This window comes from Phacochoerus africanus, chromosome 1, assembly GCF_016906955.1.
Source record: "Phacochoerus africanus isolate WHEZ1 chromosome 1, ROS_Pafr_v1, whole genome shotgun sequence".
Taxonomy (NCBI): domain Eukaryota; kingdom Metazoa; phylum Chordata; class Mammalia; order Artiodactyla; family Suidae; genus Phacochoerus; species Phacochoerus africanus.
This window is the reverse complement of record NC_062544.1, coordinates 193,619,150-193,635,354: the sequence shown is the minus strand read 5'-3', so window position 1 is coordinate 193,635,354 and position 16,205 is coordinate 193,619,150. Positions and strand designations below refer to the sequence as shown.

Here is a 16,205-nt window from a genome sequence, read left to right as displayed (position 1 = left end):
GTTGGAGAAAATAGCACTTTGCTTCATAAAGAAATACAGACTTATATTTTAGGTTTCCAAAGTTATATTTTGAGTTTTACTTTTATATTTTATATAAAACTAAATTAAATAGATTAGGGCTAACCACTGCATCCAGAGCCACTATTAACAGCATTAGATGTATAGAATATGTAACAGATTATTTAACCAATGGATTTAATCACATTGCAGGTCAGAAAGAGATGGGTGGGGAAGAAATGGGAAAGGGATGTATATTACTACTCATTAGTACCTACTGTGAAGAGGGAGGGGTTGCCCTGTGGTAAGAAAAGTCAAAACGGAGTCCTTGCCGATGCTTCCAATAATAGCAAATTTAATGCCTGGAGGCATAAAGATACTAAGGCCCCCAAACTGACCAAACAAGCTGTCACAGTATCAAAGTGAAATATCCATACTTCTAATTAGATTCTGAAATTCAAGCAGGTTTGATTATAGAATATTCATCAGAGAGCTCTGAAAATCACACTCACAAACGTATACATACACACATGTATGCACATGTAAGCTTTTTATCCTTTTTATATTACTGTGTACTGTCTCCCATAGCAGACTATGAGTTGCTGTGGTCCATGACTCACTGAATTTAGTTTCAGTAGCTCCTAACACTGTGTCTGGTATATAATCATAAATCAATAAATAATTGTTGAATGAACAAATGCATAGTATTAAATTTTATATATTTAAATTTAAATATAAATCTACTTCAGTTAAATGTTCTAAACTTGAAAGAATTTTCAACTTGCTGAAAATGGCAATAAGGAGCCCATATCATTACATAAGTCAGACAGACCTGGGTTTAAATCTCAGCTCTACCACTTTGTTCTTATATAATCCTGAGAGTTACTTAACCTGGCTGAGCCTTCTGTAAAATGGGAAAACGAGGATCCATACTTACATGGCAGATGGAAGGCTTAAATCTGGCCATGTATATAAAGTGTTTAAAGCAATGCCAGCTCCTCTACTAAAAGTTCCTCATGTCCTAACTTTTCTTTCCTCTTCCTTCCCCTTCCTCCTTCCCTTTTCCTCTCTCCCTCCCCCCTTTCTCCCTCCCCCCTCCTCTTCCTCCCACTCCTCTTCTTCTTGATCATTGTCATCATCGTCATCATCACAGATATTAGATACCTCCTAAATTTCAGCAGAATGGAGGGTTTTACCCATTTTACTGATTTGATAATAATAATAATAAAAAAACTGTGAAATAATTACTTCTAAAGTGATAATCACAATATTCATTACTCCATAAATTCTGGAGAATCTTAAACATGTTAAGTTTAAAAAAAATTCTGATTAGGCTCTCTTATTTCTGTATTAAAATATTAAAGATAATCAAGAGAACCATAGTTAATAGCTTTTTCTTAAAACAAGGTAAAATATTTGTTAACTCAGTTGTTCCTAGTTTCTAGCAAAAAGACATTTCAAGGAGACAATCTTGAAATCTCTTAATATTTAAGGGAGTCAAATACAATAAAAATATATCCTTTACTGCACCTTTGATTTCCCTGAAATTCTTCAATTTTCGTCTGTATGGCATACTTTCACTGGCTACAGAACAAGAAAGAAACAACTTTCTGATGCCAGATGTTGAAGATCAATAGCTATTTCCCAAAGTTTATAGCATAATTAAAATGTGTAACAGGAATAATTTTCTCTTCAAACCCTAAGGCTAAGCCTAGAATTATTGACTAAGTCAAAGTTATGTGGTGCAACATTTTTTATTATGTTTATGGATAACATAAAGGAGTTTATGGCTTTTACATGTAATTTCTTAAGTTAGAAACACTGAAGAGGAAATATCCCCTAGATCAGCAAAGCATCAATTGTTTAAAAACCTCTTTAAGGTATATTTTATAGAAGTAAATTTATATTCCTTTATACTAGTTTGTGGTCATCTAACACTTCAAACTGAAGGTTAATGGTCAAAACATTCTTGAATTTAGTAGAACCCATTTACTTCAAACTACTTCTTCAGAGCCTTTATCACCTTCAATAAAAGTGCCAGGAATGTATGGTATGATGAAAATATCATAAGGATGTGAGGGGAGTTTGGACAAGAGGAATCATGATGCAGCCAAACAGAAAACATTGTTTGTATACATGAAGTTAGGTGAGTTTTTGTAAAATATAGTATTACAGAAAAGCAGATAAATCAGCTAGAGAATGGACTTTCAGTACTAAAAACTAACATTCACTAATTTTTGCATGTGGATATAAGTAGAAATATGTGAAACATTCTCTTTGGACAGTCTAATTTTTTCTTTTTTCTTTTTAGAGCTGCACCCGTAGCAGATGGAAGTTCCCAGGCTAGGGGTTGAATCACAGCTGTAGCCGCCAGCCTGTGCCACAGCCACAGCAATGCAAGATCCGAGACACATCTATGACCTCCATGCCAAATCCTTAGTCCACTGAATGGGGCCAGGGATCAAACCTGCGTCTTCATGGATATTAGCCAGGTTCATTACTTCTGAGCCACAATGGGAACTCCAGAGCCTAATTTTTATTTTTTAAGTAGCTCTTTTAAAATGGTACTCCTGAGGAATGCAGCAGTTAAGAAGTAATAGAGCCTGATATGTCCTAAATTTAATTCTAATTTTGTCCCTTACTGGTATTTATTAAATATCCAATTGTATTACTTCTTTTCACTATCATTAATGATGATAATAACACAATCATGCTAACCCTAATGGGAATTACTAATTATCTAAGAGTCTCGACATCACTGAGTGAATGAAAACTTATCCCAACCTTATTTTGCTTTCTTCAAAGTCAAGTGAAAGTGCATCACCTCATTCCAAAGGCCCATACGGCCATCACACTCATGCTCTATGGAAAGTGTAAATATAGGTGTTTTTCAAATGTTACATAGATAAGAAGATGCTACCATAAAAGTTGATTTGCAGTCAGGTCTGGGTGTTCCATCACTCTTCAAGAGCTGGATAGATTTGTAATGAGATATGCTCTCTTTTCTAATTCTGCTATAGGACAGCAGCATGGTATCTGAAGATCACGAGCTGGAGTAGGCTTATTGAGTGGTACTAAATGATGAAGCCTAAGTATTCCAGAATAACAATCTCAAGCTAAATCTGCAGACAAGACACACACACACACACACACACACACACACACACACACACACACACACTCACCCTCCCATAAACTCACTCATGCCTCTATGAAAACTACCTGAATCAGCCTGCATTTTTTTCCTGTTGCTTTCCCACATTCACTGACAAAGCTCTTCTGTCTAACTTCACTGAGGCAACTTCTGGCCAATCCTTTTATTTACCTTTATGGACTCAGCACCCCACACACAGCCCCACCCTAACTCTTGGCTAGGTGAACTCATCCTTTACTGTAAAGATGCAGGCCACTGGCATCCATCACACGCTCTTTTCTCTAATGCAGGGAATCTGCCATTACACTCACTCTCATTCCTCCTTAGAGAAAGAAAGCTGCCCTCCTGTTCTTAAAAGTTGCTCGAACAATCCAAGTTCTTATCTTCATTGGATGCACTCTTTCTATTTTAGTACCTTCATCCTCTCCCTCACTGACAGTGTTTCCTCCTTTGCAAAAACTGAACATTATATTTACCGCAGAACTGCTGTGATACAACTGCCTCCTTTGTTCACTTTCTCCTACTCCCTAACGATGGTCAGTTCCCCATTATTGAATGTCTACTATTCTAAGCTCCTTATAATTTTGTATTCTCCTTTCACCTCATTCCTGATAATTCTCAAATGGCTTCTTCCTCATGTCTCATCTTAATTCCAGGCTTGAATCACCAAATCCTAGCTCTATGATGATCTCATCATTTGATTTATCTTACTCTTCTTAAAAAGAAATTCCTACTGTGCCTTTCCCTGAAAAATCTTCCCTATCTTTTCTCTCTCCCATGACCCCATCTCAGTTTCCTTCATTTCTGCTCAGATTACATGTCAGTGTTTTCTAGACTCTGTCATCTTCTCTTCTTTCTTTAACTCCTATTTTTGTACAATCTCATCTATGCAAAATGTCACCTAAGACTTAAGCTTTAATAATTTCCAACCCCTTTATTCCACCCTAGTTCTCTCTCTCAAGGTCTAGTCTCACTTTCACAATTTAAGTCCTAGACATTTTCATCAATTAAATTTATATCTTATGGAGTTCCTGTCATGGCTCAGAAGTTAGCAAACCCAACTAGCATCTATGAGGATGTGGGTTGGATCCCTAGCCTCACTCAGTGGGTTGGGGATCCGGCATTGCTGTGGGCTCTTGTGTGGGCTGCAGACACAGCTCAGATCCCGAGTTGCTATGGCTGTGGTGTAGGCTGGCGGCTACAGTTCCAACTGGACCCCTAGCTTGGGAGCCTCCATATGCTGCTGGTATGGCCCTAAAAGACAAATAAATAAATAAATAAATAAATAAATAAATTTATAGCTTAAAATCATTTTGTTTAAAGCAGCCTCATTATATACCTCTCCCCTAAACTATTACCTCTCCTACACTTCCTAAATCAGTTAACAGTACAATTCTCTCTGTCACCTAAGCCAGGAACCCAGTTTTCCCAACTTTTTCCTCCTTCTTATTCAACACAAGCAAACACCAATTTGACCTCAAGTAGCTCTCAAATTTATTTCTTTTTGTCAAATCCCATCATCATATGAACTCAGATCTCCATCACTATGCAATGATGGACAATGATGAGGAAGAACTAGAAATAAAGTTGAAGAAAAATAAAAGAAAATGTAAGGAAAATATAGTCGTATAATTATGTTTATATTTATTGAGCATATAATCCTCATTGAATGGTTGTGAAGATTAAATAACCAAGTGTTGAACACTTGAAACAGTCCCTGGCACACAGTATATACCTAATAAATATTTTCTTCCATCAACACCACCATAATAGTCATCTCATACTTGGACTCTCTGAGAACTTATTTAGTAAACTCCATTCAAAGATATTTACCACAGAACTAGAGAAAATGAAAATGAATAATACTCAGCTCCCAATATCCTAGAATAGAGACTCTACATCAACTATCATTCTGGAAAAAGTTCTCTTTCAATTTTAGACTTTTTTATTTGTCTTTTTTTTTCTTTTTGGTTAAAGCTTCTTGTTTCATTCTGCTTTGTGTTTACCATGTTCAGTGACTGCTACTTTATGCTCAACTAATTTTCATGTTAAAACAAATGTAAATTGACTATGCACAAATACTTTGAGTTTTCTGCTAGGGAAATGGGCAACAAACAAATATACTCCCCCAAAAAAGGAAATGGATCATGGTAAGATATTTAAAATCAGGCATTAAGACAGATAGGCTGCTTTAGTTTGAGAGACAAGAAAAGGTATCACTGAGATGATAAATAATCTGATGATTTAATGACAATATGGAACAAACCATAGGAAGTTCAGCAGACATTGCCAGCAGGTAGAAGTCCTAGTGGGAAAGCAGCTTAGTATATTTGCTGGAGGAAGAGAGAGAAGGTTGAGACTGTTGTGAGATTCAAATAATTTTAGTAAATTTCCACTTAATTTTAGCACTCAATGAATATTACTTTTTTCTTTATTTGATTATGAAAAGAAATTATTTTCTGATGAACCAAATTATGAAAATGAAAATTTCATGTGAAGACTACATTTCCAGAACATTAGCCAAGTTATTGTGAATTATGTCATATAAAAATATTTTGATAAATATAATTTAGCAATTACTAACTCCTGAAAATATAAGTAATATTATGTTTTCTAATTTAGAAAAAAAGATGGCTATAAGAAATCCATGTAGGTAAAATAATAAACTGAAAGAATATAAAATATGAACTTGAAACTGATGAGAACTTTTTCAAGAATAAAAAAAATACCATTTTCTTGTTAAATTTTTTTCATTTTATCCCCAAATTATATTTATTCGTATAAAAAATAAAAACTTAAGGCAACATTATTACCTCATAGCACTTGAAGTTCACAGATTAAAGCTTTTAAAAGTAGGTTTGTAATACAACATGAATATTATCAATACCAATGTGCTATTCTTTATTCTAACCCTCTATTCCTACCCCACCTAACACCCACTACGCCAACATCAAACCTGTCACAGTGGCTGTTCTGAACCCTTCATTAGCCAACATTTACACACAACACCCATACAAAATCCATTCTGGGAGAGACACTTGCTTAACACCATATGCTTATACAGTATATATAGCAGTTTAATTTTCAAAATGACCTATTTTTATATCCTGAAATTTAATAGTGTGAGTATTTAAATCATGGAAACTTAGGTCTTATAAAGTCTATATTTCTTAATTATTTTGGGTTTTTTTCCATTTTTACTTTCAGATTATATGTTTAAATTTTTTTCTGAATTTTTTTTTCTGACAACTGTCTGATAGGACAGTGCATCAGTTTAAGAAACTCTAAGGAAAAAAAAAAACAGAGTTCCCATTGTGGTGCATCAAAAACGAGTTGGACTAGTAACCATGAGGTTGCAGGTTTGATCCCTGGCCTCAATCAGTGGGTTAAGGATCTTGTGTCGCTATAAGCTGTGTTGTATGCAGGTTGCAGATGCGGCTTGGATCCTGCGTTCCTGTAGCTATGGCATAGGCCAGCAGCTGTAGTTCCAATTCAACCTCTAGCTGGGAACCTCCATATGTCAAGGCTGTGCTAAAAAGCAAAAAAAAAAAAAAAAAAAAAAAAAACGAAACTCAAAGGAAGTCACCCATACACCCATGTCAAGATTCTGCAATGACTTAAATAATACTATTTTCTTTATAATTATTTTAACTTTATGTCTCAGTGTTGCCTAATTAAAAAAAAAATCCTTCTAGTTAGGTCTGTTTCATGTCATCTATAGAAATTACTTTGATTTCTATCACAATATCTAATCAAGCAATCTATACCTTTCTTGAAAAACTGCCACATTTTTGTATGTTTTAAACACCATAAATCTTACTTTCTTTTGGCTGTTAGGAAGCTTGAAAGTAAATTTCTTACTTGTTTGGTAGCTGTTTAGAATATGCCGGCACATATATTGTATACAAATTTTAACTGTTATATTATTTTATCCTTTTTTAAAATTATGTTTACTTATTTGCAGCCTATTGCAAAGTACAGTGACCCCAGCGGTTGGGGCATCAACTTCTCCCCTGCCCAACACTGCTGAAAATGCATGGATAACTTTAGAGTAGGCCTCCATCCTGCCGAATATGTGATTCCAAATCCACAGATTCATCCAACCTCAGACTGAGTAGTGCTGTAGTGTGTATTGAGTGAAAAAAAAACCAACATAGAAGTGGACTTTTGTAGTTCAAACCCATGTTGTTCAAGGGCCAACTCTAGTAATTTTTGGAAACTCCTTTTTGTTTTGAATAAGAGAGGAAAATAAAGCAAGTACATACATGGATAGATATCATTTTTACGCCATGTCTCTGCTGTTTATTTTGTCAGAAAAGACTTTCTTCCTTCTGCCATTTATTCTGGCTAGAATCAATTTACGTCTTATTTCCTCTGTGAAACTGTCTACGAATTCCTAAATTTCTCCATTAATTCCTAGATATGTGTCTGTGGTTATAACAACACCAAGAATTGGCAACTTCCCCCTTTTGTGGCAAAATAGATTTTTCCATCTCTGAAAACTACCACCAAGAAATGTGGATGTGATGAAATTTTTTCAAGTTTTATGAATAATTTAGGTGAAGATAGGACTCATCTCTGATTGCATTAAGTGTCCATAAACAAAGAAGAAAATAAAGCATAGTGGCCCTTCAATCCTCTCTGCCTCTCAAGCCCTATTTGCAAAGGAACTCACTTTTGAGAAAAGCAGGAGTCACTGAGATGGAATGGTTTTGAAAGTTTAATCAATTCTTGAAATGAATTATTCACCAAGGTTTGAAGTCATATGGAAAAAGTGAATGTGTTTTTAATAGATGTATGTGCACATATTTTTCATGTTTATTGCAAACATGCATTTAATTGCATTAATATCAGTAGTTGATTTTTCAAAACAATTCTTTTGGGCTCTTTTAGCAGTAAGATTTTATACCTATCTCTATATTACACTCAGTTTTTATTAGTACACAATGCACAATTTGGATTACATTGGTCAGAAGTTTAAAGAGGGAGTTCCTGTCATGGCTCAATGGAAATGACTCTAACTAGCATCCGTGAGGATGCAAGTTCGATCCCTGCCCTTGCTCAGTGGGTTAAGGATCCAGTATTGCCATGAGCTAAGGTGGCAGAGGTGGCTCAGATCACACATTGCCATGGCTGTTGTGTAGGCCAGCAGCTACAACTTTGATTTGACCCCTAGCCTGGGAACCTCCATATATCTCCAGTGTGGTCTTAAAAAGACAAAAAAAAAAAAAAAGTTTAAAGAGGACAGTGAATTGCATTTCAAAATTAATTATAATGGTATTTACAAATACACCTTCCAATCATAGATATGGTTAAACATATATATCAATAGAGCAACAAAATAACCCTGTCAAATAAAAGTACTTATCCATATTTTTTTCTGAAGAAAGTTTAGAAGCTCAAAGGATCAGCTGAAGCTCAGTGTCCTTTTATGTATTTCATCCTAATCACATGTTCTTTGCAACCTTGTTGGTAGCTCATTTCCCCCTCACTTATGTCTCAAGTGTAATATTCTCCAATAAGAAGTCAAGTACATGCTTGGTTAATAATCCCCCACCCCCCCAAAAAAAACTGAAGCTGACTGCAATATAAAGGTTGGCTTACTATCCTACTCAATTAGCTACATTTGTTTAAACTCTTTCCAAAATCTAGAGAATAGGCATACAATGTAATAATTATATTGTGTTTATGCATGTATAGTCATCAGATTATTATAACACCACTTGTTGCATTTATTTAAGAAAAAGGAAGCAGATTCAAAGAGAGTGCCAACATTTTCAATATATGGAACACATTTTAATTGCATTATTAATAATGTTTAAACAATTGAGGCATCCTGTAGGTATGTATCACCTTTTCTTCAAGATGGTTTTGTAGTGACTTTAATCTCAATTTAAAATGTTTCCCTTTGAAATAATTTCAGTGCTATAAAATACCATTTAAATCAAGGGGATTAAACTTTCAGACCATTTCAAAGTCTAGGAACAAACTCTAAATTTCAAAGTGTTTGAGAATTGCCTTTTCCCCCAACAGCAGGTTTTAACTGAGTTTCATGCTATTAACTGCCTTTATCATATGCTCCCTTCAAATATGGGGCTCGCTCTTTTATTTCTAATAGGGCACAGTTTCTACTTGCATCTAGAAAGACAAGAGAAAAAGAGCTCCTCAGCACAGCTATGTTGCCTTCCTTAACTATTTCTTTTATCTTCTTTTAGAGTTCATCTCCTAATCTTATTTGCCCACCCCAGGGTTCTCTGTGCTGTACTTGGGAGAAGTCCCCAAGCCAACTTCTCATGCACTTTTGCCTACCACACTTAGGTCAGGCTCACTTGGGGTTTCGTGCCTTGACATTCCCTGCAATTTTACTTGCTCTGAACATGCTTGATTTTGTCTTGAGACTATAAGATCTCCAGCAGAGCTCCCAGAAGTTTCAACTCCAAAATGCCCTGTTACTGCAGTTCCCGTCGTGGCTCAGTGGTTAACGAATCCGATTAAGAACCATGAGGTTGCGGTTCAATCCCTGACCTTGCTCAGTGAGTTAAGGATCCAGCATTGCCTTGAGCTGCGGAGTAGGTTGAAGACGCAGCTCAGATCCCGCATTGCTGTGGCTCTGGCATAGGCAGGTGGCTACAGTCTGATTAGATCCCTAGCCTGGGAACCTCCATATGCCACGACAGTGGCCCCAGAAAAGGCAAAAAGACAAAATGCCGTTACCACAATATCTAAATTTCAATTCCTAAGCATCTCAAATCTTCAGCCGTTACCACAATATCTAAATTTCAATTCCTAAGCATCTCAAATCTTCAAGTGTTCCAACCTCTCACTCAGAGCTAGGGAAAGCCTTCTTCCTGGAATACTGACAGGTTAAACAAGAGCTCCCTGCAATTCTCTTAACTGAAAATGCTATTAAAGTCTGTATAAGTACTTAATGATGTTATCACTTATATGTGGAATCTAAAATGTACCTACCTACAAAACAGAAATGGACTCACGGACATACAGAACAGACTTGTGGTTGACAAGATGGAGGAGGGAGGGAGCAGGATGAAGTGGGAGTCTGGGGCTAGTGTATGTGCAAACTATTACATTTACAGTCAATAAGCAATGAGATTCTGCTGTATAGCACAAGGAATTATATCCAATCTCTTGAGATAGAAAATAATGGATAATAGCACATGTGTATATACACACATGATTGAGTCACTTCACTGTACAGCAGAAATTAGTACAACACTGTGAACAAACATAGTTTTATTTATTTTTTTTTTAGTTTTAAATTTTTCTTTGCTTTTTATGGTCATACCTGTGGCATATGGCAATTCCCAGGCTAGGAGTTCAATCAGAACTACAGCTGTCAGCCTACGCCACAGCCACAGCAATATCAGGTCTGAGCTGCATCTGTGACCTACACCACAGCTCCTGGCAACAGCGGATCCTTGACCCACTGAGTGAGGCCAGGGATCGAAGCCGCACCCTCATGGTTCCCAGTTGGATTCATTTCACTGCGCCACGACAGGAACTCCCAGTGAACCAACTATACTTTAATTTTAAAAACACTTCTATTGGGTGGGCAGGACAATTCACACAGTGATAAGACCTCCTTGGGCTTTTAGAAAGACTTCAAGGCATTCACAGGCATGGTTTATGATGATAAATGCAGAGATATGTTTTCCACCACAGAAGGTAAACATGCACACCAAACCAGTATAACAGGTTGGGGTATATACAGTACTGCTGCCCTTGGGGGGCAACTTAGAAGCACAGACACTAAGGCACCTCCCCACCTAGATATGTTCTTTCTTAGTAAGATAGAATAAATATAATTTATTTTTTTAAAAAAAAAGGCTGTATCATGAGAAACATTTGTTGCATGTGCCTACGGAATTTCAACCAACTCTTCCTGGTTGTGATGAAAGTTAAACAAATGCCTCAAAAGCCAAAGTAAGTTTTACGGAGTCAAGAAGAAAACCCAAGCCTGGATGGACCAGTCCTATAATAGCCAGACTGAATATTGGACAATGCTCTCCAGCTTGTAACTATAGAAATTAAAGATGTCAATATGGAAAGTATTTATAAGCCTGATTTCCCTTCTTGAAATAGGAAAGTAAATACCCCTGGAAAATAACATGCCAAATTCCTCCATAAAATTATAGGCTCTAGGCAGCTAGGGTGGAGACCGAGGTTTTGGCACCTGCTTCAGAGACGCCAAGGACAATATTTGCACCTTCAAAGGATCTCTGCTACTTTACAAAGTAAAATATTGAACTTGAGGCCCTCCAAGCTCCCTTTACCTTGAAAATGTTAATATTCTACAGATTTCTTTTCCCTAACTCTTGACAGCCAAATTCTCCTTCAGTGGGTTGGTGAAGCATTCTCTCCTCTCTGCTGACTGCTGTCTAGGAATGACCTTGTATTTGAAGGGTCTCGTCAACACTTCTGTACTTAGAAACATCTTTCCCACTGAGTTCTAAGTGTTTTGTAGCCTTTAGAGTAGGAATATCCTAGATCTAGAGAGTTAAGAACTGAAGGAAGAAGGAGGCCTGTAATCAGAAGGTGCTTGGAAACAACTGAGTGGCTAAGTAGGCAGCCTGGGTGATGAGGGTGTGGTAAAGAGCCCAGGGGAGAGTCCACTCAGAGAAACTGCCTCTCACAGGGTTGTTCCTGCACTGACTTCAGAGTGCCTTTTATTCAAATAATTCTGAGGCTATGTTAATATATTGTATCCTTTACAAAGAAGCAGGTGGCCTTGGCCATGTTTTGACCAAGGAAGAGGAGGAGAGAAAGAAGTCAGGGGTCTGAGTTTCTGAGGTAGGAGGTAGGAATGACTCAGTGAATGAGGAACATAGCTGGAGAGTAAGAAATTTGTTCCCTTCCCCCCCCCCCCCCACAATTCTGACTAGAGTCTGCCCTGCCTGTTAATAAGAATCCAGGGAGAAGTAGAAATTGCCTGTCCTTCCTGAAAGAAAACAGGTAAAGGTCCCTCACATGCCCAAGGGTAGCCTGTGGAGAAACCTTAGCTTAAGGCCTTTTCCAGGTAACTGCCCACCAGGAAGGGAGTTGCCACCCGCCTGTCAACCCAGCTGTGGCCTTTCACTATTGTCACAGATGAACAATGTGGCACTCAGTGGTACACGTTTTCACAGATATTATGCAAGAAACAATTTCCTCTCCTCAGCGAATAACAGTGCTCAGAAAGCACTTACCCCTATTCCTGATGCCAGATCATTCATACATTTTATTTACAGTTTCAAAAATAAGGGAAAAAACAGCATTCTCTCCTACCCAGGATAATTTTATTTTATGAATCTTGAGAATGTGATGAGCCTTCATGTATATTTTTACATAGTTATCTGTGGGGTTACTTTATCATTGAGACTGTAAGGGAGAGATTGCTTTTTTTGTTTGAAAAGATATTCGAACTCTGTTCACTGTAAACTGAAGAAAACCTTGAAAAGATTTCACTTTCTTTTGCGAAAAGATAGACCCCCAATACCAGTGGAAACATTAAATATTAATAGCTTATGGGCTCCACTAACCAGGACACACTCAACCAGCTTCCTGGTATAATAACGGTCAGACAACTATAGGAAATAGTGCTTAAAGTGAATAACTGTTGACAATGTTTATAGCTAACCCTCCAAGTTGTCACTAGATGGTCCAATGAAACTAGACAATCTAGACACATAACCTTAGAAAATCATTATTCAAGGCACATGGAGTTTTAATGATAATCTACTATCACTTCTTATCTTCGTAGCCAAAACAAACCACTCATGTGTTTAATGTACAAAACATCTGAATATAGTCATTTCTATTAGACACCATTTGTAAGCAGAGCTGGCAATAATTAGTATTATTTTAGAGAACTTTAAAATCTTTTATAAATGCTGATAAGTCAAAGTCAAAATTAAACAACATTTCAAAATGCCTTTTTCATTTACTTCAGTAAGTGTTTTTGGAGAAATCATGCTATTTTTTATTGTATTTATTTTATTCTTTTGGCTTCTTTGACAGTGTATCTTATTTTTAGTTAACTTTTCAAATTTTTTTATTATAGTTGATTTATGTTGTCAATTTGTCAATTTCTGCTATACAGCAAAGTGACCTGTTCATACATCTATACGCAGTCTCTTTCTCATATTATCTTTCACCATGTTCCATCACAAGTGATTGGACATAGTTCCCTGTGCTATACAGCAGAACCTCATTGCCTATCCATTTTTAACGTAACAGTTTGCATCTATTAACCCCAAACTCCCAGTCCATCCTACTCCCTCCCCCTCTCCCTTGGCAATCACAAGTCTGCTTCAGTAATTTTTAAATTCAAGGTATTGCATAGAAAATAGAATACTGTTAGAGTAAGCCATGAATGAAAGACTCCAAGATGTCTTGATTTGTTTTATAAGATATTAAACGAACATCAAAAATCTCTTACCTTTGCACATACGAAGGTACAAATTATCCTTACAGTGCTTTCTTTAAAATTAAAAAATCCAAAAATAATTTCAAACCAAAGACTGAAGCACCTTTGTTTCTCATTAATTCTCAGTGATTAGTAAGTTAATAATCATAAGGCTAAAACATTTAGAATGGAAGCATTTCAACAATCCCAGAAGACAGGGGGGAACTATATGTATAGACCCACCAAGGATGTCTTTCAACTCAGATAAGATCAGGAGAGAACACATTCCTTACTGAAAAGTTTCCACAGACTGCAGAAAAGAAAATACCCCAGGATAGAACTGATTTCACAAGTATTTCCCAACTACAGATGTTTTATGGATAGAGGCACATGGTTTTGTAACTCAATGACATTCAAATTATTTATAGTTCTTATTTTAAGTTGTAGGCATGTTTTTCTGATATGTACTAATTATTGACTCTGAAAATAGTTAAGTTGTGAAAAGTTACCTTTTCACAGTGGAAGATATTACTGGAATCATAATACATGTAAAAGTGCCAGAGAAAAAGGAAAACAAAACAAAACATTAGAAAATCTATACAAGTTCCAAGACTCTAAATTAAGAAGCAAATATTGCCCATGATCCTGACACAAAGAAGGATGCTGAGGGGAGAGGGGAGCGGCCAGTTTCCTCCTCAGTTTATATCAATCTCTAAACACAGACACAGAATATTCATTCAGAGGATAGGCTATTCAGGGGGCTACCAAACAGTCATACACATTTAATACAAAATCATTATTATATAAACAACTTTAAGGACCTAGATGATTCTCACATGCTTTTCCATGAAAAAATATTATAGAGACAGTTAAAGTATATGTTGTAATCATGTATATAATATCATTTTGTCCATAAAACACATACAAATAAATTATTTCATAGTTATGCTGAATGAGACTTTTACTTTGTTTCTCTTCAATAGAATGCACTAAATAACTTTGAAAATTAATCTTCAAATTAAAAATGCTTCTTAAATCACATTTTGTGCAGTTTTTAAAAAATATTAGGAAACAAAAAATAAAAATAACATTCTGAGATTCTTCAGCAAGTAGAGAAAGTATTTATGAAAATAAAGGAAAAACACAGATATTCTGGAAGATTAACACCCTAAATGGATGATGTTCTATTATGACCAGGCATGTCTAAGATCATCTTGTTATTCTTGTATTTATTATATTTAATAAATGTAGCGACATATTTGGTTATATACCCTTAATGGAAAACTGAGTGGTTTGGGGATTTTCTTACTGGTAGCTCCACAGAAACATAATTAAACAAATAAAAATGTCATCATCAAGCAGATTTTTTTTCAAAAAAAAAATCTCGAACAAAATGCCACTTTTAAAGATGGTAAATAATTCATTAAAAGATAGACTACTAGAAATCACTCACAGCAACAAATAAGCATTCAGCCCATTTTCCATTTTTTTTTTAAGAAGGAACTTTCTTCACTCAAAAAAGTGGAAAGTGTGAGGGAATTTGTATTTTTTCTATCAACAAGCCTAACCGTAGAAGCCTTTTCAAGCCAATGTCAACAGAGCCAGTCTCTTCAAAGGACAAAGGTATCTGATTAAGTAACACCTGTAAAACCAACTGTTCTCCCCACCCAATATGCTGCCCTCTGAGACCTTGTTTTCTACCACTTAGCTGGTAAACCCCAGAGATGGCAAAACTGGATTACAAATAAAATTCCCAAAAGCGGAGACAAAATTCAATATTATGCTAATCTTGGGAAAAGTTTAACATGCAAATGCACTGGAAACTGGCTGCAGCATTTCTTAAGCATTACAGTAGAAAATATGGTTAAGACTCTCCCTACTCCCCCAAACTCCTACATCTCTGTAAGCTGAGTAATTGAGCACAACAGAGACAGCGGCTTCTTCAGAAACAGCAATCCCCGCCTCTTTTCCCACCTTCAAAGCACACCTAGAAACGCAGCAGGGCTGCACACCGACACACTGTAATCAACACGGCTTAACCATCTGGTTGTAACCATTTCAGAGGCTGTTGGCACTTACCTTGCAAAGCTGTGTTAGGTAAACTTGCTTCATTCTCTCCCATTTTATTATTTCTTTTTAAAGGGGGGCGAGCAGTTTCAGTTGTGTCAGTTACCCTGCAAGCTTTGTGACCTTCTGACTTTCTCCTGTAGTAAGGTAACAGTATACTACCTGCTTTCTTCCGTGAATAATTACCACTCTGCTTCCTGAGTTACCTGGGCTTGCAGGACCTGTTTTGCTGAGACGTGAGATCACATCCTTTGATCCAGTGTACTGCTTAGTGTGTGCTTCACAAAACATGGCTTTGTTTCAGTTTTGATGTTAACTTTTAATTCCCTACTTTCACTTTAGTCCAGAAATGTATCTACATGTTCCTCCCCAAAAGAGTATCTGTCCTACCAACATACTACGGTGCAGGGCCAGAGTTTTGTTTGTTTTTTAGTGTTTCCAATCTGCTTCTCTTATAGAAGTAAAATACACTTTAAAATTTAAATTTTGAAATGTCCATTAAAAAAATATATAGGGGGGTTAAGGAAGAGCATGGGAGTCAGTTTTATACAGTGGTAGAAAGTGGTAGAAAGAAAGGCTCTAAAG

General features: G+C 36.4%; 1 protein-coding gene across 1 annotated transcript in view; it reads right to left on the bottom strand.

The window, feature by feature from the left end:
• NAALADL2 (N-acetylated alpha-linked acidic dipeptidase like 2) overlaps positions 1-15,952 on the bottom strand; it is a 967,277-nt gene extending 951,325 nt beyond the window's left edge. Inside the window, exon 1 of the mRNA XM_047786685.1 lies at positions 15,633-15,952. Within this exon, the coding sequence (XP_047642641.1) occupies positions 15,633-15,675 (43 nt within the window). The 5' untranslated portion in view covers positions 15,676-15,952. The remainder of the gene's footprint in view (positions 1-15,632) is intronic.
• Positions 15,953-16,205: the final 253 nt, after the last annotated feature.